The 27,884-nt window shown below is 30.4% G+C and overlaps 2 protein-coding genes and 3 long non-coding RNA genes across 13 annotated transcripts in view; 2 read left to right on the forward strand and 3 right to left on the reverse strand.

Moving 5' to 3' along the window:
* Nucleotides 1–14,399, reverse strand: LOC143263925 (uncharacterized). The gene is made up of 3 exons (XM_076536547.1): nucleotides 11,902–14,399; nucleotides 5,570–11,653; nucleotides 1–3,562 (listed from the first exon to the last, which is right to left on the reverse strand). The coding sequence occupies exon 1, from the start codon at nucleotides 14,053–14,055 to the stop codon at nucleotides 13,093–13,095; it is 963 nt and encodes a 320-aa protein (XP_076392662.1). The 5' UTR covers nucleotides 14,056–14,399; the 3' UTR covers nucleotides 1–3,562; nucleotides 5,570–11,653; nucleotides 11,902–13,092.
* On the forward strand, nucleotides 6,237–27,593 carry LOC143265287 (uncharacterized). The gene is made up of 3 exons (XR_013039699.1): nucleotides 6,237–6,364; nucleotides 22,772–23,611; nucleotides 27,465–27,593. It is a non-coding gene; the product is annotated as an uncharacterized LOC143265287 (long non-coding RNA).
* LOC143265285 (uncharacterized) lies at nucleotides 7,654–17,172 on the forward strand. Of its 4 annotated transcripts, none has more exons than XR_013039693.1 (3): nucleotides 7,654–7,751; nucleotides 15,321–15,433; nucleotides 15,539–17,172. It is a non-coding gene; the product is annotated as an uncharacterized LOC143265285 (long non-coding RNA). The 4 variants fall into 4 exon arrangements; XR_013039691.1 differs by lacking the exon at nucleotides 7,654–7,751 and adding an exon at nucleotides 12,113–12,210; XR_013039692.1 differs by lacking the exon at nucleotides 7,654–7,751 and adding an exon at nucleotides 14,584–14,971.
* The window catches only part of LOC105663968 (cyclic nucleotide-gated channel alpha-3-like), a 1,281,713-nt gene continuing 1,267,738 nt past the window's right edge, over nucleotides 13,910–27,884 (reverse strand). For 4 of the 5 annotated variants that reach the window (XM_076536535.1, XM_076536536.1, XM_076536533.1 and 1 more), the window contains 3 exons: nucleotides 27,493–27,819; nucleotides 20,862–21,210; nucleotides 13,910–14,038 (listed from right to left, as the gene is read on the reverse strand). In XM_076536535.1, the coding sequence (XP_076392650.1) occupies nucleotides 20,942–21,210; nucleotides 27,493–27,819 (596 nt within the window). In that variant the 3' untranslated portion in view covers nucleotides 13,910–14,038; nucleotides 20,862–20,941. Of the gene's footprint in view, nucleotides 14,039–15,307; nucleotides 15,389–20,861; nucleotides 21,211–27,492; nucleotides 27,820–27,884 lie in introns of those variants that run through there. The other variant, XM_076536534.1, reaches the window with a different exon arrangement.
* On the reverse strand, nucleotides 21,234–23,328 carry LOC105662518 (uncharacterized). Of its 2 annotated transcripts, XR_013039701.1 has the most exons (4): nucleotides 23,195–23,328; nucleotides 22,699–23,096; nucleotides 21,588–21,793; nucleotides 21,234–21,503 (listed from the first exon to the last, which is right to left on the reverse strand). It is a non-coding gene; the product is annotated as an uncharacterized LOC105662518 (long non-coding RNA). The 2 variants fall into 2 exon arrangements; XR_013039700.1 differs by having other exon boundaries at nucleotides 21,235–21,793.

A 27,884-nucleotide genomic window follows, 5' to 3' on the forward strand; every position in this document is an offset into this window, starting at 1 on the left:
TTCAATCGCGTATTTATATTTCTGTATTCTTACTGATATATCAGATCGTACAGTTATACTTATATGTGGGAGCAGCGCAGCTAAGTTTCGAAGATTTAAAAATAACTTCTATCATTGAAAAAAAAACGGATGTTCGTGTAGAAGTGAACAAAAACCACGTGTATTTATGCATAGGTACATGTAATAAATTATGTTCGAACACATAATCGATGATGTATGTAACGCACGATCATTAAAGGTGTAATTGATAATTTATACGATTGCAGTCATATTTTGCAGTGATACTTTTTTCTTATATCATGAACATTTATGATTTCCATTTGCTCGATTGATGGCTCCCTTCTAACACTCGCAATCATTAACATATGTCGCACTATTATTTTAATGCCAATTTTTGGTCAATTCTTTATAGAATAGAACTTCGACATTTTTCTAGTAAATAAATTCCCAATTGGGAACTTTTGTTCATACATCTATTGCAGGCAAGATTAATGTCACAGAATAGTTTTCAAAAGGAACAAAATAGACAAACTGCAGGGAAAGGACATGTCTTTTGCTACCCTACTCTTAAGAGTGCTTAATGCAGGAAAATATCGAAGTTCTACTATAATTGGAAGTAAACTCTCACACAATGATTCGCGTTTTGCTCTTCATTTCCTACTCTTTCTCTTCTTCTTTTCCTCACACATACACATCTTCATTCACTCACTTTGTCAAGTTTATTATTTTTTATTCGAACAATCTCATAAGATTATACAAAGTAATATTCTATAGATGTTTGGTTAAACAGATGCCAGTAAAAAAGGAAATAACTGTAATAAATTTAAAACAAAAACCTTATGCCCTTAATAATAACCATTGTTTTAATATTCATCAACATGCAGAATTTTCTATGTTTCTCATCCTATAGTGACTTATTTGTTTACTCTTTTAAAGAAATAATACTTGATCCAAAATCATGGCACTTTTTGCACAACTCCTCACACAATTTCTACACATACTCATACTATTATTATGTATATTTATCACTATATATTTGTATTCATATTTACAAAAAATTATTCGTTAAATATTAATATTCAACATCGCAACCGTATTATGTTATAACTTTATTCCTGAGTAACTATTCATCGAGAAACTTGCCCCTTGTTTCTTGTATTTTATTGGATAGTTTGTTAACATTGTAGCGCCAAAATGTGAACTTAACATAGCAAGACAATGAATATAACTGAAACATATTTTATTATAGTTTTTTATGCAGGAATTAAATATAGCTGTTCATTAAAATCTATCATTATCATTTAAAAAAATGAGATCATATTATTTTCTATATATATGAGAAACTTTATGAAATAATGTACATATATTTTTTGAGATTTCGATATAGTCAAACATAATCAGCTCAAGAATAATCATCTGGAAGAAGTGATATTCTTGCCTGCTGTTATTACATTTACAACATATAAGAAATAATTCAAAATCAGTAATTTTTGTTGTGCTTCTTAATATGAAAAATACTTGAAATGTGAACTGTTTGCGAATTTTAATTATGGAAACCAATCATGATATTAATGAACAGTCTTAATATGCATCAGTTACGAGCTGAATATGTTTAACGAACAAACTAATTTAAACTACTTGAACTATTTAATACATGGAATAATTTTGATATAAATACCAACAAATGCTTTATGTTATTTAAGACATTTACAGACAATTCATCAATTGATATGAACTAGCCTAATATTATTACAATTTTAAATAAAATGTAAATTGAGAATTTTCTGAATCATATTGTGGAATACAAAACTTACTACACTAATGAACAAATTATTGAAATATAATAAACTTACAAAGAGATGATAATATTTAAGTTTATGATATATTATATGATTATATCAATATAATGATATAATAATACCAAACAAGGTGTCTCAAGATTAAATCATTAAATTTCATCACTATATTTCTTTAATATGTTTACTTCATTAATAGTAATGAGAAAAAAAATTATACGAACATATTTCCAAAACTAAAAGGTTAGAAGTTATAAGCAATAGCGAGTTGGTTAGTTATACATAACCAATAGAGGGTTCGTTAGTTATTCGACAATTTCAAATAATATTCCTGACTAGAAAAATCAGATTTCATTGCAAAATAGTAATTGCTTTTAAGTATTACATTTTTACTATAATTATCTTGTAAAATATTTGTTAATGCATATTTATAGATATAACATTTTATTTTATTTTTATTCATAGAGCATACTGACAAAGCTTGGCTGTTTAAACTTGGGACATCTTAGATAAAGTAATAGATTTAAATATGGTATTAAATGATGATTAATTTCTCTTATTTAAAAAATAGAAACTTTATGTAATATTAGCACTTCTTCATAAATCATTTAGAAGAGTAGTGCAATAGCAATAGAATTAAATTGTATATAGTTCTAATTCATTAAGTTAAAATGCCATATATGTAACTTTATGTGCTAAACCTATGTTAACATCTATCAGAAATAATAAGAAAACATAATATGGAGGAAGAGATCAGTACTCCATTATATAGATTAACAAACATTATTCTTTTGAAAAACATAAGGAATATGATTATGAATTTTAGCACAAATATTCTATTCTTTCATTAAATGATAGTCCACAAAATGATCAGACAAATTCTCTTAAAAAGTATTTGAATATATAGATTTCATTAAAAATGTTTGTGCATTGCATTTGATATTTGTTTTAAGGAAATTACCTCACACCTTATGATTCATTAGGCAATCAGGAGATTCTCATGCACAAGATATAGTTGAATAATATAATGGCAATCGACCAGTCAATTGAATATCGCACATTTGATTATTAACAAACTTTCACAAACCATCTTCTCTAATTTGAGACATCTATGAAGACCTTTGCATATACTTTATTTTGTTTTTAACACCAATAAACATCTGAATAAAATCAATATCATGTAAACAGTAGTGAATGTATTTAAATTGCCAAGATATCTGATTAATTGTATCAATCTTGTAAATTCGAATTTCTTAAAATTTAATAGAAACTAATATGAGTTACAGCGACTTCGATATATCATTAAATTTATTTCATAGTGATATTTGAAAAGTTTCAGAGACACCACATATTCATATTTGTCGAAATGACACATAAATGATTGAGAAATTCTATTAATGTAATTTAAAAATCACATTTTCATTTTAAATTTGGTATTTGTTATCTTTAATCTTTAATTGATTTTTGCAATAAATATAAAAAGTAATATCAATTTTTAATAAAGAATTCACTGCTTAATACTATTTTGTGGTCCTTCCCTTTATTTACATACAGGTAGAAAACACTTTTACTAAAAATTGAATTAAAGAATTCTCTTTAAAATAATAACAGTAGTATCTCTGAAACAATTTTAATATCATAATAAAATATTAAAGAGGCTTATAATATTTAATAAGTTCCTAAATTTTTTGTCACCAGTTTTAATGCTGTGTTTTAAAATATTTTAAAGTATTTTAAATCATGGAATAAAATAACTGAATGCAAAACTGTAACAGAGAAATAAAAAACATTGTTGTAAGTATACATAATACTGTGTAAAAATGATTAATATCCAGTAGATATTAACTAAAAAATAAATAAAATTTAGTGATTATAATTATTAATGAGAAATTACAGACACTTACAATTTTATATTTAAATAACTGTAAATTATTATACTAGATATTGCATAATTAACAAACTGAAGAAATAAGCTACATACTACATAGTTATATTTTGTTCATATATTTTGTTCACAACATTTCCTTGGGACTATAATAAAAAATTTACATACATGTACAATACCCTGCATTAATATTTAGATATCACAATGTTAAAGTAATTACTGATTACTGCTGTATTTTTAGTTACAATTACTTATATTAAGGAATTGAAATTTCAGATCATATTGGAGTTGCTTTTATCAGGAAATATGTTATTTCATCATATACCTTCTTTAGAAATAGACTTTTGACAGAAACTACTGTATTCTTTTGCTGGTCATCAATGATTGCTATTTGTTTCAGAACTTGATATACATTATCGAGATATATGCATTATCTTTGCATATGTTGCAAAAAATCAAGCTATTTAGTTAGAAGTAATGAATGTTGGAACTTTTCAACATTTTTTGATAATCTTTCATTGATTTTGTGAATTTAGTAAGTTTGATCGTTATTTTTAAAAATAATTGTGTGCAATGTTTTTGATTATAGTATTATGAACATTGTACATCTGTGTCTGTAACTATAGTCTTACTTAACCAAAGTAAAAGAATAATTTTCTTATATATTTTTGCTTTGTAATAGCCATATATCAAACTGGTGCACATTAAACAAAATATTGTTATTTTTATGACTTATTTTTATATAAGTTTATGTAATAAGTTTAGTGCTGCTTCTGTAATTTTAAATCAATCTATTTTGTTATTTATATTAAGATTGAAATTATTTCAATTATTTTAATATTTTATATTAAATTATATTTACACCTGGCTATATACTCTAATCGAATGACCATAATAAAAATAAATAAAATGTAAAATGTATTAGGTATCAATATATTTTTATGAAATAAGAATTTACAACTGAATTTATTCTATTATGCACGAAGATAACCATATTAAATAAATAAATTATTCAGTTTTGTTAATAATAATAAATGCTTTGTTATGATGAATAACAATTATTTCTATAATCTAATTGTAAATGAGTATATTCAGAAATAGTTGTTTAAATATCACAATGTCTAAATACTAATGCAGGTAATTGTATGTACATAAATTATATTTATAATTTTAGTATAATAATTTAGATCATAATTTAAGTAAGTAAGGCTGATAAACATGCTCTTTCCCTGTTTGAATTTGACTAAAAATTCTCTCTCCATTCTATAATAGTCATACATAATACTATCATATGTTAGGTCATGTTTATGAACAAAATTCTATAATGGATTCTATATTATTGCACATTATAAACAAGTTGAAATAAGTGCAATCACGTATAAAAGTATAAAATGGAGAGAGAGTATAAAGTTTTTTCTAGTTTTAGAACGTGGCAGTAGAATAGTATACCGAGAACCTTGTTGCAAAGACGAAGTAACTCGATCAATTCTAACTTTTAAATTATCTAAATTGTGTCAATAATTGCAAATATTCTAACCATTTATTACAAGATGAATTTTCTTAATTTGTGACATAAACAGAAAATCAGTACACGTTTACCATGAATGGAAGATAATGTTTTCAATAAAACAGGCACATATTACCCTTTTAATAAGGAATAAGAAATTTTTATAATTGCAACTTTTCTTGGAGAAATATAGGAAAGCACAAAAATTGTACTTTATACATACATAGAATAGCAATATGTATATACATAGTAAATACAAGCAATTAATATTAATACACTGAAAATTGAAATCTTTTAACAATTAAATATATAACTTCTTTGTTGCTTCAAGTTATTACGTCTTTGTTTCGAGGTAAGGTAGTTTACCGAATGCTCACACACCTTAATGATTATTCTTCTAAACATTCTTGATCATTTCTATCATCATAAATATGTTATAGATGATGTAAATCTAGCTTCAAAAGCAATTTCTCCACATGAAATACGCCTCTGAATTGTATTCAAAGCTAGCTATGCAATACACTTTTTATGAACTTCCTCTTTCCATGCCTTTTTTCTTTCTTCACTCTTAAAGACTACACATTTTATTTTATAAATCGGATTCTCATTTGTTTAAGCGATACATGTTCGGTATGCTTATAAAGTAGAAATCGAACATTAAAAAAATGCATTTAACTATTAAAGTCTATTTGATAATTTATAAACACTAAAAAAGTCACTATTTTTATTACAAATCGCTTCGTATTTTTTTAGTTCGGAAGATTTATTCTGCTTTCGTCTTCGCTTTCACTTATTATATAAACGGGTGAGTCTAGATTCTAGAATATATCTCCCCCACAATAAAATGACACAAATGTTTACAATAATAAAAAATTACAATTTTTACGCATAAGTGATTGCTCCCCAACAGCACTTCAGGTTATCTTCACCATGAAACTTAGGTTGACTTGCTCGTACTATGATGGGAAGAAGTCTATGTATATCTGATACACCATAGCACAGTCTTTCTCTTTGTTTCTCTCCCTCTCTGGTTTTTGTCATTATCTAAGTAAATTGAAAGGCTATTGCTGGAGTCATAAAGGAGTCTCTTTCGACCAACATTTGAACGAGTCAACATGAGCTTCATAGTAAGGGAGAATTCTGAAAAAAGTATATTGCTCGTGAATAATAAGTTATGTAAGTCTGTTTAAAATGATTTTTATAAAACAATACTCAAAGTTGCGAGTTTCTGAATGTTGTACTAATTATTTTATTGTTTGTAAAGAAGGCATTAAGAATGAAATATTACTAATGATGAAAAAAGTTATGTATGTTGTATACATTTTTAATTTTATTTAGCATATAAGTATTTTAAAGATAATAAGTATATAAAGTAAAAATTAAATGAAGATTAAATTCAATAAATTGTTTCCACGGAACTACTTTTAAGAACCATTTCATTTCGTTACACATATAATATTCAAACATAGTTTTACACGTTCATAAAATATTATTTAAAAAGGAGTAAACAGTACGGTCAGTATAGCCTAATATGTATTCGTTTTAATTAGCATTACAGTAAAATAGTGTTCGAGCATTGACTGAGGTTCTTTTTGGTCCATGAATGACCAGATTACTCAAGTATAGATGATCTAAAATAAAAAATGAATTTTTTTTTAATAGATGTAGTACTTAAACTGTAGCATATAATATTTTAAGTATTCTTATTTACTTGTCCATAACAAATTTTTAACTGTGAACTTTTGAAGCAAGAAACAAAAAATTTGCTCCTGTTCATTTGTACAATTTCTATGATTTTCAACAACTTATATGGTACATTTCAATTACAATATATGTATGTATACGCCCAAAGAAATACAGTATTTTGTAATTTTAGATTACTTATATCCAAACAGTTGAAGAACCCAGATGAGCTTTTCCCATTAGATTATAGACATTGTCTTGCTTACTTCTTTTAATATTTTACAATTGTAATACAAATAATGACATATTTATAGAAAATAAATGAATTTATATTGTATACAAATTGTTGGATTTTGGCTTAATTTAGACCAAATTAAAATGCAATACTCATTTAATTTCAGTATTTGAATAACAGTGAAATCTCTATTTATCATTACTAAAGCAATTTACTGAATTAGATAAATTGTGCAGAGACTCCTAGATGTGGAAGTGTAGTGTCTCTTTCTTTTTGACTCGCTATCCTCTTCGACGTGAAAAACTTTCATCGTCAATTAAACCAGTAAATATAGCCCAAATTATGTCGTGTTTGGTCTCATTTTAATCAGAAAAATGTAAAGAATCTATTGGTAAAAGTTGGATTTCGAAAAAGTCAAAAATAAAAAAGTTTTATATTTGCATTGGTATTGTCTCACGGATACACTAATACCCGGGTCACGTTACATTTCCCGGCGAGCGAACCTCGGGCGTCTCGAGGGGTCTTCCCCCCAGTGGTGGGGATAACATTTGTGCTTATATCGGAAAGGACATTTTTGCTTATATGGAATGAACACTGTACTATGTCAAATGTATCCGTCGTCATTGCTGTCTTCATATGTAACAGGTATCACTTGCTCTGTTTGACATATTTTGCTTAATATTGTACATCGTGATTATTTCAAGGATGAATTGAATTAACCATTTTTCAAACATCAAGTTTACAACATCCCGACGTACAATGGTCAGATACCTGAGTAGGAAAAAACCTAATCTTCAACTATTCAAGATTAACAAAATGCTTATAACAACAAGTAATAGACATAATTCTATTACTTAGTTACCAGAAATGAAGTATTTAAAAATTGCACTGATATATTCACTCAACTGAAAATTTATAAACTTGTAGCACAATTAAGATATATAGTCAAAATATTCCATAATTATTTTTATATGAATTTAAAGTTGTCAAAGTTTTTCAAGTAAAAAAAAAAAAAGGAACCTTGAAATATTTCTAAAGTGCGTTAGAAATGTTTTTAAATAAGTAATATCCATTGTTCTATAATTAGAATTAATAAAATTAACAATTTAAAGAAAAAAAAAAAAGAAAAAAAAATATAAGTTCGGGTGGGATCGAACCCGCGTCAAAAAAATTATGCAGCAGTTTACGAGTCAGACGCCATAATTGCTGCGCCACCGATGTTGTTGAAACACCTTCAAACATTTAAGTATATAAAGAACGTACCATAAAACTAATTAATTAAGTTAATTGCATTGTTGTAATTCATAGATCAATTGTGTGAACGTGAATCCTCTTAAAATTACTTAATGTATCTTTTATGGGAAACTGGCATAAAAATTCAAAGCAGAAGTTAGTTTTTCGCGCGAAAAAATCGGTTTTTGATTTTTTTAACTACGGCGCACCTCACCGAAAAATCTGAAAAAAATTAGAGAATAATAGTTGTACTAATACCTAACTACCACATTAATATAAAAGTAGTGCTCCGACATCTTCACTAAAAAATCGCATTTTTTCGGTTTTTGATTTTTCACGACTACAGTTTGCGATCAAAAAATCTGAAAAAATTCTGTAAGATGCGTTATCTGGACCTCAATGTTTTAGAATTTTTTCAGAATTTTTGTACGAAATTAAATAGGCAAAAAGGGCCAAAAACCGGAATTTCGTTTTTTCCCTTTTACTACCCCCACGGATAAGATAGGGGGTTGAAACTTGGTGTAAGATGTTTTTTTGGGATATGCTACCGACTGACGAGATGGGTCTCAAATTCGACTCAAGGGCACATTTGACCACCTTATCCGGCTATACCCTTTAAATTTTTAAACTTTCTATCTCCTGAATTTCTAAATTTTTAGTCTCAAATTTTTCATTTTCTAAATCTTTAAACTTTTTACTTCCGAAATTGCCACGTTTCTAAATTTTCAAACTGCCACAAGTTCAAACTGCTACATTTTTAATTCTCGAAATTTTTAAATTTTTGAAGTTGCAAATTTTCAAGTTTATAGATTTCTAAGTTCTCAAATTGTTACATCAAAAATTTTCAAATTTTTCAACTTCTAAATATCGCAGCACGCACTGTGCACAGCATTTTTTGTAAACTGAACGGTGATGACATATTGGTAATGACAACCAAGTATCCCTAACACTCAAGTAGATCACAATATAACATCGATCTCAAGCAACCATGCATGAAAACAATTCGAGAAACGATCCATCCAGATTTCACTGTATTATAGTATTAAAAGAAAAATTATATTTTATTATTAAAATTTTGTGCATGCAGTATTTGAAATGTATTTGATATTGGAAATTTCAGTTGGTAAATTAAAAAATATTTAGAGTGGTACTTTAAATGCGTCTTCGATTATAAACTTATTTTATGACATTGTTTGTATACTACACATACTGCATTTTATATATGCGTACTGTTATAAAAGTAATTGTACTTGTGAATAAACCTATCCCTCGACGTACGAGATGCTTTATTTACACGATTTTATTTTTAAATGGTTTTAAAATAACATATTAAAAACTGATAAAAATGAACATTTTGACATTACAAATACAGAGATAGAACTTTTATAATTTTGTTTTTTTTTTATGAAATCTTTATCAATAGAGTTTTGATATTTATCTGATTAAAATGAGATCAAACACCAGATTTGATTTGATCTATATTTATTGATTTAATTGACGATTATTTCTATTTACAAGATTTCGATTCACACGGTTTTCTAAGAAACCTATCTTCAATATAAATCAAGGGATAGGTGTACGTATTTACAATGTAAATATAATCAAGTAAGAACATTCAGCTGATTCTCGCAACTTTCATTATAAAATAATTTCAACTGAAGATCGACTATAACAGAATGTTGAATATTCAAAGATATAGTGTTCGTTACATAGTTCTCAAAGAAATAAGGGGAGGTAATTATGATCCCGTTTTGATTTTTTTTTTTTGGAATGTAGAGATTTTCGGTCCCGTTAAGGTCCTCGAGGAAAATAATTTCCTGGTACGAGGATAAGGAGTTCTAAGGGTGTTCATTTAGATTGAACTCTCACATTTAATAATATGATTCGTTATGAATGTTTTGTTCTGGTCAAAATACATCCATATCTGTAGTTTTTATGCACTTGGTTACTGGTATTTTGATATGGAAAATATATCAAAAATGAAAATATTACGGTAAAATTTGTGTTATCGTATAAATTATTTGTTAAGGACAAGACAGTATCATGTATCTTTTATGGTAACCTTTGTCTTTCTAAATTATAAATTGTTTTAAATAGTGCGAAACACAGTTAACCATTGAGAACAAAAGATGGTGTAAGAATGTCTACATGTAAATCATATCAATAAATATGATCTACATTATGTCCCATTTATATTTGAAATTATATGGAAAGTAATAACCGAAAATGAAAGCAGAAGTTAGAAGCAATGATGTAGGTGGTAGTTTTAGTTGGTCCCGAACATGAGTTAGTACGGGTTTGTGTACAAATCTTCATTATGGAAAATACAAAAGATCAAGATTGTGAATGTATTACGTAAATACATTAGGCAAAGTGATTTTGACAATTCAATTATTTTGGTATTTTAATAGAGTATATGCCCAGGGTATTCATTTCAAATTGAGTATTTAAATTATTTCCGCTACTAATGAAGATAAGAAAAAGAAAAAAATGGGAAAATCATTTTAATAATTTTGCAAGATTATTGTAACTTTTTGTATATTAATGACTAATTCTTGTAACGCAATGTTGTAGTTAGCTGCCAAAACAAGTTCACCAATCTACATATCATTATCTTGAAATGATTTTGAAGACGAAAGAGTTTCATTCTGAAGAAACATACAGGAAATCAATAAGAGAAGTGACATCATTTTACGTTATTAGATATTTAAAATACAGGATTAGATATTTTAAGTTCTATAATCGCATGCAAATATGAATTGATGTGATTTATTAATTTACTGATTGATGTGCAAACTCTTCTGGTTTCATTACTTTATATTTCTTAAACTCAGACTCACTTTTCCATTTTCAAAATCGTAATGCATTATTGCATTTGTTTAGGTATTTTTCCTATAATCCTCGTTGATTTTCATCGAGATAAAGAATTAATATGTATATTAATTTATGTCTTGTTGTTTGTTTATTTATTCTTCGAGTTAGTTTTTAATTTTAAATTAAGTGCACATTACATGCCAATAGGTTTAATTCTAACAAAGATATTGTTAACATGCATTTGTTCGTCTGAAACTATTTTTAATATTTTTTATGATAACTTTTAAAGCAAATATTTTCTTAGGATGCATATTTTTTTCTTTTTAAAATTTTTTAAATTCTTAATTCTTAACTCTCAATTCTCAATTTCCACAAAGTCCAAATTTCTAAATTATTAAGTTTTTAAAGTTTCAATTCACCAAATTTTCCAAATTCCATACTTCCAAATTTATAAATTTTAATTTATCACTTACATTAGCGGATTAACGCCAAATTGAATCCTACAAAAATAGCAATAACTGAATGTTAATTAATTAATGTTAAAAATTGCCGAAATAACTGTTAAAAGATTCTTTTAAAATCAACAGATGGACGTTTTGAATGTGTTTACATATTATCTTTTTTCTTAGCTTTAATAGTAGCAGAAACATTTTATATACTTAATTGAAAACTTATTTACTGTTAATTTGAAAGGAAATATTGAAAAAAAAATGGTAAATAAAAAAATGAACACGATTTTTGCACAAACCCATTCTAAAACTGGCGCATGGTATCGTGACGATCGTTACATTAAAGGATCTTAGCTTGTAGCAACACTGCGCGTGTCGAATGTTATTACATGTAACTGTTTTTCCCTTTCTCTTCACCCTCATTCTTCCTTTCAGTCTCCCTTTTCTCTCACTCTCTCATATAGCATTTCAAATAGAGTTATCTATTAACCTATACAATTCTACGGATATATGGATGAAGGTTTCTGGCAGTTTATTTACATGCGAGTTGAGCCACGGCGCCGAAAATACCATACGGCAACAGATTTCGATGTCGATCAACCTACGAAGTACGAAACATTTTAAAAAGTTGAGGACACGTTAAAATCGATGGTTTTTTTCGCATAGTAAAGTAGCACTTTTGAAAATGTTTCCTCTTAAATGGAGATTATCGTTGTTGCGTACTAATAAGTCGATCTATAAAGATTTTGTTATAAATTTAGTAAAGTGATTTTTATAAATAGATTAAGTAAAAGAGAGCATTAAGTGTTTATTTTTTTCAGTCCAATACTTCCTCAGTTTCTATTTATTTTAAAGATATTTTTACTAAGTTTCTTCACTAAATGCAGTAATTATTATAATTATAAAATATTTAAATATTACTTTGTTTTTACTACACAAAAAAAAAGAATGCTGATCTAGGCATGACTGAAAAATTATAAAATGTAAAATATAATAATAAAAAAGTTTCGCTAGAAAAAAATTGTCCTCGCTATAAAATTTTATGTAAGTTAGCTATAATATATTAGCTACAATATAGTAGAGGACATTAACACAATTATTATTTTTATTTGAAGTTCCTAGTTGCTTTCTACGAAATTTCATAATAGTGAACTATCACTGATAAATATTATATTTTGTATTATATCAATTTAGTTTAAATTTAATGTAGCATAATATTACCAAAGTGTTATAATTTTATACAATATAAAATGTTATAATAGTACATTACTGGCAGTACCAGCATAAATAGTGTACTAATATAACAATGAATAACAGTACAATATAAATACATATACCTATTATGAAATTTTTCAAAGATTTTTAAAATGTAAAGCATTATAACGATGCTTATGTTAATAGTTTCTTTAATTACTAATTTCAACAAAACAATATTCTCCATATACCAACATGACCCGTAGCTCAACCACAATTACTTTAACCATGTTTATTTACAGAAACAATACGATCATATAATTGAGATATCTTGCACTGCTAGTTCCATTTAATTTTGTACCTCCGTTTTCCTCATCATTTTCACTGGCAGTATCTCCCTTTGCCTCAACAATAGTATCTAATCGTTCCATTGTACTTCTCTGATGATGATGATTATTAGATAATTCGCTTTCAGATGTCTCATCTGAGTCTACAGAAATCATATGATCATTAACTTGAATTTTTACCACAGCATCTACTGGGTATTTCCCTTCATTATTTGATGTTGCCCCCCTTTGTAATCCTAACCTATTTGACAATATTCTTTTATTTTTCTCGCAATGAGGACAATTCTGACCGTTTGATGATCCTTCCTCACTTTGACATTGAAAACATATTAGGTCACCATCGCTAGAAAAGTCACAGTGTTCACATTGAACAACATGACTATTACCATGACAAAGCTCACAGGGAGGACTATTGTTATCCTGTTCTAAATCTTTGTCTTCAGAGTTTGTTTTGTCATGTTCAAGTTCATATTTTTTTGACCAGCTTCTTTGTACCTGATAATCTTGACACAATGATCTAGGCGAAGAAGACTGACCACTACAATCTTGATCATGGTGTAGGGACCATGGAGAAGATACACGAACTGGACTTTTATAAATGCGAGCAGTTCCTTGTTGCCGGTCTTCAATACGTTCTTCAATATATTTACTACAGCAAGAACCAGGTGTTTGTGGTCTGTAAGTGCAAGTACGAGTTTTTTGATCACACTCGCTGCACAGCAACAAATTTGACTTGCTGCCGGGCTGAGAAACATAACCATTACAAGTGCCATAATATTTCTCATCTTCGTCACTTTCAAAGAAATGTTGACTGAGGCTACCAATTGATTTTGTATCGCTGGATCTACCAGACATCTTAGTTTCTTCAAATTCTTCCTGATCATCTGCATCATACCTATAAGAAAATTTCATTTCATTTATGAAGAAATTTCATTAAAATACAGTGTTACATTCAAGGAGGATGAAACCAGTATAAAATCTTAGAAAAGTTAAACATTTTTATTTACATTTTTTAACATTTTGGGTCAGAAAACTTGTGCTAGGAATTTAAATGATATTTGAAACAATGAGGCAGTTACAGGAGCATTGGTGCAAGTCACACTCGAAGTTGCATATCTTTTTTGTACAACAACATTCTTCCCTAATTGATATTCAGGAATTTGTTGTAAACTTTTGAAATAACTATGTAAGTACATGTACAATTAGCCTTACGGACAGTTCGATTAACGTAAAAAAATATTAATGTATTTGAAGAACAAAAACTAAAAGGTAAAATAGTTAATATATATTTATAGTTATTTATAATATAAAAATATTATAAAATATCATTTATAATAGTATTTACAATTCTAGACAACAGATAGTTAACATACATATATAGCATATGTGTATAACATTATTATTGCCTGGAAATTGGGGAGTCATAGTGCTGGTGACAGAAAGTAAAGTTAATGGAAGTTTAGTGATTATAAGTACAAACCAGCATTATGGGATGATATATTTTCTGTTATCACAGCGATTTATGAAAATCTGGGTTAAGAAATATTTTTGAATGGTATTTGGGTGGTTTCGCTCAAAATAATAATAACACCTTATAATACATAATATACAATACAATTAATAGTTACGGGTTGGTTTGAAAATATGTTTTTGAAAGCATTTTGGATGAAGCTAAAGTTGTTGAACTGGCGAATTATTAAGTAGCAATCCAATTTAATGAAGAAAACATTAGATTATTGATTGAGCTATACTTTATCGAAGACATGATTCAAGTAAATAGCAGAACAGTAATAACAATTTGCAAGTCATGCTTTATAGTGCTGAAATTGTAAGTTAAAATTTAAATGCTTTTATATAAATTACAAATCTATGACATCACAAGTCTATGACAAAATAGGATTTTTTAAATTGGACACAGGTGTAGTTAATTTACAATTGTCATTTTTAATTTTTGTTTAGGGTTATTAATTAGATCATTTTCAGTTGCACGTATGGAATTTTCGATTGAATAATTTTTTCTTTCTTTGTAATCTTAAAAACAAAGTTGATTTTTGATCAACTTTTGTAATTTTTTATTTAAAAAATCTCGTAATAAATTACTATTTTGCAAAATCCGTACGTTTAACTGAATCTATTATTTTAGACTTGGTAAAAATACTTGTCTTTTTTTGTTCCAGAACTGCCGTTGATCTCTTATCCGCCCGTTTTACAAAAATTTATTTAATGCAGCTCACACCAATCGCTACTGTGGATAAAAATATTAATGTTTTTAACCTGACTGCTCTAAAAAGTAGTTCAAATCATATACTTTCTTGTAGCACTAACAATATTTGAATATTTAAAAATTAAAAATTTAATTGTTAAAGAAAAAATGCTTCAAAAATTATTGTTTCAGCACAACTACACTGGTTTCCCCACTCAAACAAAGATTTTTATATAGAGTTGTAGCGACCAAACAAAAGTTCGTACAAAAGTTGTGTGGTGAGTGGAGTACTACAGAGAATTTCGATATCAAGTTAATTTTTTAGATTATACCATACAAATTTTTATGTGGGTAAATGTAAATGTACGGGATAAGATACTTTGCTCAAGTAATCTTACTTATATTATATAAGCCAATCTACTGACTAGCTTTTATTCATAATTTAATGACTAATCTTTGTTTATTAAAAAATTATTAAGAAATACAGTTTACCAAATTGAATATATTAGAATTTTAAAGAATTATTTAATTTAAACATTATTTTTATAAAATAGCATAATTATGATGAACATATACATATGTTTTTTGGTGTAATAAGATCATTATAAACATTAGATTCATTAGATCAACGAAATTTCTGTTCCATTTATGTATAGAGTTTTGTTATATTGCAAGCTCTTAAAATGCTCTTCTTTTTCAATAAAGGCTAATAAACAGTTCTATCTTCCTTAGGTTTCATTTAAAAAGTGTCTAATGTAATGTAACGAATTACGTTAAGGGGTAACACCACTCTAGAGCCTGAAAAAGAGGCCTAACTTTGACAATTTATTTTGGAAGAACAACAAACGGAAAAGAATTTCTTTTCAGAAGGTTTATATAACACATATTGAACTACAAAAAAATATTTTTTTATTGTCATTTTCGTACAAAATGGTGGCGACAGAGCCCATCGTCGGAAACACATTTTGGAAAAACACCGCTACGGGAGGACGGATTTCTCGTTATGTATGAGTCGTGGAATAAAAAATCAAAAGAATTTATAATCATATACAATTGGCTTTGGAAGTACGTAGAGGTTTTTTGATTAATCAATTTTTGTGGAAGTTATGCGTTTTTTAAGGAATGAATCGACTTTTTGCATGAAAAATGAGCACTAAATTAGTATAAAAAAAAAGTTTACATTCAATCAAAAAACGACTACGTACTTCCAAGGATAATATTGTTGTGTAGCTACTGTAAAAATTTCATTTCGATTCATGCAATAGTCACCAAGAAATCTGTCCTCCCAGTATGAAGAAACTGGTTTCGAGAAAAACGCGTTTGAAGTTTTATGAACATTTTAATCCTCAAATTCTCTATTCACCGCTAATCTGCAATGCCTGTACCATACATTTGGCTATCCAGATCAGTGTTTGCCACCTTCTCCAGCTTTCTGGATGCTTCTGTTTGTTTTGTAGGTAACAAGTAAACTTATTATTTTAAATGATAACAATAATATGAAAGCGATGAATTGCAGCATACCGCGTGAGTACTCAGTGCGCGCTCTGAAGCGTTGCGGCAAAATTGATAATTGAACCATTTAAAATTTGTTTTCTACTACAAATCAAACGGCATTTCGTTCTTAAGACCCTAAAGTATCGTTTCAGCTAAAAAAAATCGTCTTTTTGAAAATCATAGAGTGGTGTTACCCCTTAATTCAAAGCTAGATTACGTTTATGTTACAATGAGTCATAGCCAAAATTGTACACAACTACATATCGTTTACTAATTTTTGTTAAAAAGTGATAGTAAATAAATCTTAATACTTTCCTATTTTAAAATCTCAAGTGAACGGTTACTTTAAATTCTAAATTTTCATATGCTGGATATGTATCAGAAAAATTTTTTTTTTTAACATTCCAAATCTCAATATCTTAATAAATAAAGTTCTTTAATAAATAAATTTCTTAATATTTCAAAAATTACAAATTTCCAATCTTGAAGATACACTGCTCAAAAGAAATATGGCATAGAAAAATTTTAGCCAAAAATTGCACAAATTTGACTGATGATAACTCAGTGAAAAATAATCGTAAATTTATGTTCTTTTCTTTAAATTAAAGCTTGAGATCTCTACTTTAAGATACTGTAGTTCGATTTTAGATTTGATGCATCCCTACCACAATAAAACCGTAAATGCGAGGTCATGTTTGCTGTATTGAAAATTACAAAGTTTGACGAAATGCATGGATTTGCCACATTTTTTTTTTTTGGTGATGCTGTTTACAAGAGTATAAAGTACAAACATTTATCTTTAATTTCCAGTATGTGAAAAACCGCTTCCATTTTTTTTCGCAAAGATACAGTACTTTAAAGAAATCCTTGCATTTATGGCATATACCGCTGGCGTTACCATTACCCTATGTGTACCTCGAAGAGGTTGCTGGACGGATTTTGCACATCATATGGCTCTGAAAAGAGCCATATTTTGTGCGTGTTTGTGTGCGAGTATCTGTGTGTATGTATGTTTGAATTCTAATAACGCGTGTTTCCTCCGCGTTGTTTCCTATTTTGGAGTTGGTTGTTCGAACATAGTCAAAGAAGAAGTTTAGTCTCGTTTAGTTTTCTAAGCGATCGGGGTTTCCTTTATCCGTTCGCGCCGTTTTCACTACCACTCTTTTTTCCGCCCATTTTTTGAGTATAAAAAGGGTTGTGAAAAGAACGTGTCGGACCCAGTAACTTCTTGAACGATGATTAACGTGGAAGCTCTGTACGAGGGCCCAGTTAATTCTTGAATGGAAACTAACGCAGAACCTCTGCACGAGTTCTATTAGAGTCATTTCGTCAAGTTTAGAGGAATTTTTTAATTAAGAGCGGGTTAGAGTCGCAGTCGAAACAAATTAAACCATACGGTACGAAAGTCTGCTGTTAGGAATTTTTGCTGATTCTCTCTTGGGTCCTCGTTTACTCGTTTTTCGTTAAGACTGAGAAAGACCATATTCTGGCTTTGTCGGAGTTAAAACTTATAAAATTCATTAAATTCAAGTTAAAATAATACCTAAGCTCTAGCAAAGTAGAGTCGACCTTAACTGATAAGTACACTCAAATACGTGTAAAACCCGGATTTGGGAAAATATATTAAATTGTTCATACTTATATTTAAATACCGCCTCAATTGATTATAATCATCCAAAAAACCCACCTGTCGGTGTATCTTAACCGCTCGAGGTATACTGTCAAATCTAGTTGCGAGATCTACAGGGTGTTACCTGTAACGCTACTCCTAACGCTACTACTAAAGAAACAAGTAAGAAACTTGTTGTTTCTTTGTAGGAAACATTTTTAGTAGTTAGGATCTTAAACGCCCTAGTGTATGAGGTATGTCATTCTTCTGCGGTGTCACCGTTAAAGGTTAAAATCGATAAATTAAAATTGGTTCATATTTATTATTATTTTGAAAAATATTCTAATCTAATCTAACTTAACCTTAACATATTTCTATTTTCCGTGATTAATGATTAAAAAATAAAAATTAGGTTTAGTCACCTTTCGTCGCTTTCAATATTTGTGCGAAGAAGATTTAGATTATTGAAATAACAACAGTACATTTTTAAGCATTAGAGTACAACGTTAACCTGTTATGCATTATTTAGAGTTGAATTCATTTAAAATGATAGCACAAGTTGAACAACTTCCGGAGTACCTTAATCCTTTGGCTCCGACGGGCGTACATATACGCCCTCGAAGAATGACCATTCATATACGAAGAGCGTATATATCATATACGCTCTGGAAAAATGTGCGCTCGGGTACGAAGAGCGTACTTATATGTTCATACCATATACATATACTTGATGCTTTATTATGTGTAGAATATGAGAAAAATGTTTTAAGTGAGGGGCAGGTCGGAAACATGAATTTTTTTAAGTGGACAGCAACCACTCTGTGGTTGGCTCTGCGTAACTTGCGGATACGCGCACAATAATCAACGTTGAGAACGGTACCTGGATAAAGGCAAAAGGCCTGATTCAGCTAGGTTAATAAACGATGACCCCCAATTTGAAAAAATAGACAAAGGGTCTTGAAGGAAAGGGAAATTTGTGAGGAAAACTCATGGATGAGTTGAGTATTTATTATGGTTTAGCCATCCGTCGACACCATGAATTCGTCGAAAAAATATCTGTGTGCATATTCAAAGATGCACTATTCACTATAATGGAACTAATGAAAGCCTTGGATATGTCTGTCGGAGAAAATTGTTACAATTTTTGTCTACAAACTGACACCCGATGCATAGAGTTTTCAGAACGATCTTTGAATGAAGCTTCAAAAATATCGAAATCACTTTATTTGAACTGGCCGGACAAATAACTCGAAAAGTTTTTAACTAATCGACTTGAAATTTCGTGGAGAGGTAATGGCAAAATAATATAACGTAGTGAACATCGTACGGATTTTTTGATTAATTAACTACTTATCTTTTTATTGACAATTTAATGCTAAATTTTCTGCCGTTTTTCGAAACTTTTTGTTCATATCTACACTAAATTAACAATTATTAATATTTTTTAATTTCCGTACGATGTTCCATAGATTTTGGTATATAATATGAGAAAATTTTTGGTTTTTTTGACTTAGGACCATGCGTTAATGAAAAAACAGTCCGGCCATGAAGCCCTTTCAAAGAAATAGTGTTGTTGCTTGCTAGCACTTACAGCCGCCATTTTTAGTGCAAATTGTTTATAAAAATTTACAAACCATCTTCAAAACATATCTAATAAAGCCTTTTTTATTCTGACCTTACAACTTGTACGATTTGTACTTTAAAAATTCCCGAAAATCACCTTTTTCTCTGATTTCTAGAGTGGTGTTACCCCTTAATCGAGTATCTGGCAATGCTGCATGCCTAAAACAATTTACTATCATGAAAATAATAATAATAATTTATTAGTGTCAACTACTCACTAATGCGCTCCGCCCACAGCGATCACATTTTGTCACGAGCGCTCCGTAACGAAAGGGTTAAGTAAATGTACGTAAAAATATTCTGGAGAAGCAGGCATGCGGAGTATATGTACATGTTGAGCTAACTTGAGTTACTAATAATGCTAAGTAATAGTATTTGTAATATTAACAAACTGAGTAATGCGGGCATGCTTAACTATAAGGTAGAACAATGCACGAGAATTAAAAAGATTGGTTCGTAAAAATTTTCAAATTTTGGTACGAGATATATTATTTATTAATTAAAACAATTAAAAATCCATTTATTTTGATAATATTATCCTCTTATACTTTTTTATGTAAAGTGTTCAAAAGATATACAATAAGATCTAAACGCTTCATTTTTGTATCATACAACTTTTGTACGAATATTTTGTTGATCGCTTTAGTTACTCGTGAGATATTGAACGATTCTAGTTTAAATGTAACATTCTGTATATCCATGTACAGTTATTAACCATATGTGTTAAATATGTTAAAAATATGTATTTTCACAATAAATGGTAAAGTGGTATTCAATTTGGGAACTTACCTAATGTCGGTACCATCGACAAGATAGTGTCGTATTCGCCGCATTGTAGTTTTGCCGCGCTCTCGCGGCATTGTTTCTTGTTAAATGATACTTTCCCGATTTCTCTCGTTGTTGTCTTCCAGACTCGAAGTCGAACTAGCTCCGCAGATGTGCATCTCAATTTCAGCTAATCGGTTTTCTACTTCCCATTGTTGTTGATTCAATTTAGCACTCATTGCCGCGTTTTCAGACTCTAGACAAATTAAACGTTCTCGAAGGCGTTTAATTTCTGCCAATAATGCTTCGTGAGTGCCCAGCAGTGGTGTAGCACCTTCGCTAACTAATTGTGTCATGCTGTTGCTGGTTATGCCTAAAAAATATACATCTTCTATTACTAAGGATACGTGAGCACTCGAGATATATATATAAGTATACACTTTTATACACTCCCGGTCAAAGTGATAGCACGCGTGCGTGCTTTTTTCAATACTTTATAGCAACTTTATCGTTAGCTTTTTTAAAGTTTTAAGGGTTTTTTGTCCAGTATTAAAGAGTTTTACGGCAAGGGTTAGAACTAGTTGTGCTTTGTAGATGTACATATCTGGTGATCACTCGTTCAAAATAATGCAATTTTCTCTTTAATTGTACTTCAGTTTCCCTAGGCTAAAAGATTTTTACGGTATTTCTTAAATGTCTTTTTTTAAGGAAGAATTGCTAGCCATCTTTGTTTACGGTTGACCGTTTAACCTTGGTAAGATGACAACGCAGGAGAATTTTTACCGAACTGCTTAGTCCATAATATTACGTGTGACACTCTACATAATTTTAAGAGGTTACAGTAATAGTATTAATCATCGTTCCTTTTCCCACGAATTAATAGCACGTGTATAGAGGAATTAGACCTTTATTTCATTTTAACTTCCTTTTCCACAACTAAGAAAAGTATGATCTTTCTAAATTGGGGCAAATGAAAAATCAGTATTACGACAAAGGAAGAAGGAATTTGGTATTAAATTAAACCGTTCTCACTAATCTTCAGAGTAGACTGAACAGAGTACAAAAAAATACCGACTGCGAAATTATAGCATATTTATAGGTACATATATGTATATTTAATCTGAAAGGGGGATATAAATATTAATTCTTTAAAGTTATAATAAATACTACTACCTTTGTTTATAATTGCTTCAATCATCAAACTTGATGATAATTGAAGTAACTATTCAGTTGTCTTTTGTGATAAATTGTTCGATACTACTGTGATGGATTTTTTAATCGTTAAATGTCGTGAAATTGATTAAAATTGTTGTAAAATTATGGTATAAATTTTTCTAAGGAATTTTGCAATACTTATAATATTTATGTCTCACAAGCATACAGCCCATTGCAAAATAAATACGTGCTCTATTACATGACTTTGAATAATTTTTACTTGATAAACGCGTAACTTAGTAACCCGTTCTGTTTATTCATGGAAATATTCATGAAAAAAATAGAAACTTTTCGCTAATGAAACGATACAAACAACAATGTTCACAACTTTCAAAACAACAGATATAAATGAAAATGAAATAAAATAAAGTTGTAAAACTTTAATTATTATTTATTTAATTGTGTTTTAGGTAGTTTTACTTACTACCCCTTGAAATTGATCAAAATAAAACCAGTACATAGTTCATTCAACAACAAACAAAATAGATTATTATAAATAAATTTATTTTTGAAGGCATTTATCAAGCAGAAATTATTAAAATATACTTTGCAACGAAATTATACGTTCATTTTGCAATAACTTACACGTTCCCCGTGCATAAGTATTATATTGTAAATATAATAAATTGGAAGAATTTATACAAACATTTTATAAACATATGATATAATTCGATAACACGATATCTGTCGCCCTGTTAATATTTGGGTATTTACTGCAGCTGTTTGACGTCTGCACAAACACTGAAGGAATGGTGTAACGCCGAAAACGCTGCCGCTGCTACGCAGATTAAAGATGCGTCATCGGAATGCTAGGAGGACTAAAAGGAACTAATCTCTCGCTCCTTCGCCGAGATTCTAGAACAGACCACGGGGCATCCGTAATTTCGACAACAGGACACGTATTAGATCATTCGATAAGTAACAATTTCTTGGTGATGACAATAACTATTCTGATGTGTCCTGGGAAAGTAACCAACACCCAGGTAAGATCTTTTCGATATCTTCACTGCCTTCGGATCTTGCGTTGCAAAAGTGATGTAGGGTCTTTCGAGAAAAGAATAAAGAAGACAGAAAAAATGTGAATAACTTTCTGTTTAGTAGGTAATTAAACATTTAAAAGAAGTAGTCGGAAATCTCATTACAGTTTACAGTATATCACGTAATAAAGTTTGTTTTTCTTTTCTTTTTTCCATGAAAAATTGTGCGGTTTAGTAACGGACTTCGTTATTACGAAAAATGTCACTTTTGTTCTTTAACTCGATTGTTTAACGTGATTGCTCGAGCAAATAATTTTGACTGCCGAAAATACGTGCGAGTCTAGATGGCCATTTTTCTTTTTTGACCAATTGGAGTTGTAGGTTAGGTAGACCTGTAGGTCAGCCTACTGCGCGTCAGGATCTCGGTTGTGCACTATGGAGGGGATTTCCTGTCCCCTCTCCAAGAAAAGAACATCCTCGATCGCAGAGTGAGATGCGAGTCCGGACTGGCCGGAGCTGAGATAGACAGCAATACATTTTTTAACCGACTTCGAAAAAGGAGGAGATTACACAATTCGATCAGTATTTTTATTATTATTATTATTATTATTATTATTATTATTATTATTATTATTATTATTATTATTATTATTTTCTATGTGTGCCCGCCGATTATGCCGGTCTCGACTGTACATTTACGGTAGAGGTCCTACATTCTTTGTAGTGTGCCGAACGTAGAAAGAGACAGCCATACAAAAGACAAAGAAGGATAGAGTTTCGAGCGTTCGGCAAACATGAAAGACTGCGTGTTGTGTCTTTTAAATTTAAAAATTAAAATTCTTTATTTTTGGTTTTTCGTCAATGGAACTTTTACCATCGTATTTGTCTCGTTTTTCTGATTAAAATGACACCAAACACGATATGATTACGATCGTAATTACTTATGTAACAAGCCATAAAAGTTTGGGATGTAACATTTACGGTAGAGGTGCGAATTCCTTCTAAAGGCTTGCTATACAAGTAATTATGATTTTAATTATACCGTGTTTGGTACCATTTTAATCAGAAAAACGAGACGAATACGATAATCAAAGCTTCATTGATGAAACCCCAAAAATAAAGAATTTTGATTTTTGAATTTAAACGACAGAAGACGCACGAGTGTTTCATGTTTGCTGAACGCGTCAACCTTCTGCTTCTCTTTCTTTTCCATTCGCCGTTCTCTTTTATGTGAAAAACTTTAATCACTCGTTACACACGCAATTGTTAACGTAATTATATCATGTTTGGTGTCATTTTAATCAGGAAATCTAGACAAAAAGAACAGTAAAGGTGTCATGAAAAAATAGTAAGAAATAAGAAAGTTACAATCTTTTCCTTTGCTTGCATTAGTATGTGTCTCACCGATATTCGATCCTCGTCGTTTCGGCGACCGATCGTGTTTCATTCTTGACTGATTTCGAGGGGGATCCCCCAATAGTGGGAATACAATTTTAACATTTACGGTAGAGATCTTTTTAACATTTACGGAGTGAATACTGTATATTGAATTCTACGTATGCCTCCGTGCCTCTGGTGGTGTATGAGTCAACATGCAATCGCCGATTTTATTTACCAATTTTACAATTAATAAAAAAAAAAATTGAAAAACGAATATCCATGTTGTCTTTTACTTAATTATGTTCATGGCATTTACGCGGACAAAAAAAAAGCCCGGACGAGCTGTCTCACAGTATCCTATAAAATTCTCCCCATTCCACTAAAAAGCGCGAAATAAAATAATTTTAAGAAAAAAAATACACCGACTTCGAAATGCACTAAAAAGTATAAAATAATTTCTATTTCATTCAATCATACAATTACGTCACAGATATGAATGAAACCTATTTACTTGTTAGGTAGTGTATTAAATACTTTTCAACCTTTTCGGAGGCGGCGCAAAATTAAAAATACCTCAGTAAACGTTGCTGCCAATAATCAGTTGATTGTGGTATGACCAAATCCTATAAACGGAGCCCACGACGCGGGAATTACCAAATTTGCGGCAGATCGGCTCTATCGTTATAGAATATGCGGCGATCGAGTCTTTCCGTCGCATACTCTATGAATCTAGATAGACCATAGTTCCATTCTATACGCACTAACACCTACTTCGCGGCGTGCTGTCGAGTTATATGTATAGAAAAAAAAATAGCTATACAAGCTTTGCCTATGTTCGGCTGTCCAAAGGTTGACATGTTCAAGAAAATCTTTGAATTTTGCGCCGCCTCCGAAAAGGTTGAAATGTATTTAATACACTACCTAACGAGTAAATAGGTTTCATTCATATCTGTGACGTAATTGTATGATTGAATGAAATAGAAATTATTTTATACTTTTTAGTGCATTTCGAAGTCGGTGTATTTTTTTTCTTAAAATTATTTTATAGTCGGTAGAAATCCGACATAACCCCGGTCTCCAATGATCCTCTGGGGAGCCGGGGTGTGTATGAAGATTTCCATCACTTAAAAAAAATAGGTCCCAACCATGTAGTGTCCAGAGTATGAGGAAAACTAGCGGGACGGGAACGGGAGAAAGAGGGTAGGCCGCTAGGACCACCTAATCCCCACTTTTCGACTCACGCGTAGCTCCCACCGTTCATCCGTAATGGTGTGGTTTTACATAGGTATAGAAACAGATACAGTGGATATTCTATATAAGCAAATCTTTCGGGAATGAAGTTTTGCGTATATCGTACAGGTCCTACATTGATTGATGTCTTGCCGAACGTAGAAAAGGACAGAAGAGAAAAATATCACGGTCGCCGTTTGCGTATATCGTAAAGGTGCTACATTTCGAGCGAAGGAGACTGAACGTAAACAAACAGTGACCTACTAGAAGGACACTCCTAATACAAGAATAAAACTTTTTTATTTTTGACTTTTTCGTTACTAAACTTTTACCAATTAATTCTTGACATTTTTCCGATTAAAATGAGACCAAACACGACATACTTCGGGACATATTTACTTGTAATTTCAAGTGTTGCGCGTACATCGATGATTTTACTCTAATAAGATATTGCAAGTAAATATAACTCAAATTACGTCGTGTTTGGTCTCATTTTAATCTGGAAAACGTTGCGAATATGATGGAAAAAGTTATATAAAAAAATGGATGAAAAATAAAAAAATTAGCAATGGTCAAGTATTGCAAACAATCGAGCAGACTTTTGATCTTTGCCGACTGCCACGATCGCAGCGTCTCTTTCTTTTCGACTCGCTATCCTCCTCTGCGTTAGAAACTTTTATCGTCAATTAAACCAGTAAATAAAGTCCAAATTATACCGTGTTTGATCTCATTTTAATCGGAAAAATGTCAAGAATTAATTGGTAAAAGTTTGATAACGAAAAAGTCAAAAATAAAAAAGTTTTATATTTGCATTGGTATTGTCTCACGGATACACTAATACCCGGATCACGTTACATTTCCCGGCGAGCGAACCTCGGGCGTCTCGAGGGGTCTTCCCCCCAGTGGTGGGGATAACATTTTTGCTTATATCGGAAAGGGCATTTTTGCTTATATGGAATGAACACTGTATTGCTACTATATGTTAAAAAACTCTATCTTTTTCCTCTTACGCGATGCGTAAAACTTTTGGACACTACGACAATGGAATGCCGCTCAACGTATCGCTCGTTGTCTCGCTTGTTCTACATATATCTGACCCACTCTCCGCGTCATGCGACCGATTAGTGTATATGTCCGCCTCGACAAATAGCGCATTATTGCCGAAAATGCGTGTGACAAAAGGCGGCAACGTTACAATCTATCCACTGCGATGCTCTTTTCGTCCCTCTAGCCCCATTCCCGTCCCGAAAGTTTTCTCTCGTACTCTGGACAGTACCTTACAATATCGAACGAGAGAAAATCGCTAATCACCCGCAGAAATTACATTTACAGTAGTTTCATGTAAACAAAAGTTTTGCAATCTCCATATTCCCTTATTATCTATAAGGGCCATGAAACTAAAGAAATTTTGTTTGTGGAGTATATCTATTTTATACTTTGGGAATACCGAAACTAAAATAAACTTGTATTCCGTTAAATATGTGTATTCGCTCGATTTGTCAATAACAGTATTTCCTTTTTCCAAACACCTTGCCAGAAATTGAAGTTGCAATGAACATAAAACCCAAAAATTTTTAAAATGTTGAAAAAAGTATGCATATTGCAATGGTAAAATATTGCTTATTTTGTGTAAAATCAGTGCAATACAAATTATATCCTCTTAAAATTACTAGAGTATAAGATTTAGTCAACGTATAATCAACAAATTTGTAAAATAATGAAAGAAGTGTGGCGATTGCAATGGTGCTTGCCTTATAAAAGTTATATCCTTTTAAAAATACCGTTAAGGATGAAAATTTCATAAGTAATGATTTAATATTTTTAGTTTCTGGTATCTGAGAAGAAATACTTGCCAGAGTGTGTGGATTGTCTGCCAGTCGAGGGTTGTGTAGTAACAGATTGTGGTGCTCTAGTGGTCTGATCCTCGCTGCTATGGCCGCTACTTGTGGCACTTATTGGACTATCCATGCTTCTTGCAACGTTGTTCGCGTTGGTGTTGTTTTCAGTGCTTACTAAACCACGAGACGCTACTGGACTTGGACTAGGTGAGAATAACGATCGACCAGTTGAGTACGTATGAGATGATTTCACGTCTGTAGGTGAAATCCACATCTCTTCTAGTGGTATACGACCTCGTGATTCTACGAGTCCTGGTGTACTTTGACATCGTCCCATTGCAGCTGAAAATTTATAGCATATGTATATATAAGAAACATAACAGAAATCGACAAAATGTTCATTTATT

The sequence above is a fragment of the Megachile rotundata genome, chromosome 10, assembly GCF_050947335.1.
Source record: "Megachile rotundata isolate GNS110a chromosome 10, iyMegRotu1, whole genome shotgun sequence".
In the NCBI taxonomy this organism is placed as follows: domain Eukaryota; kingdom Metazoa; phylum Arthropoda; class Insecta; order Hymenoptera; family Megachilidae; genus Megachile; species Megachile rotundata.

What these genes read in the sequence shown, in the direction of transcription:
- LOC143263925 (XM_076536547.1), bottom strand. Translation starts at nt 14,055, where the DNA reads ATGAAATTTTCTTATAGGTATGATGCAGATGATCAGGAAGAATTTGAA.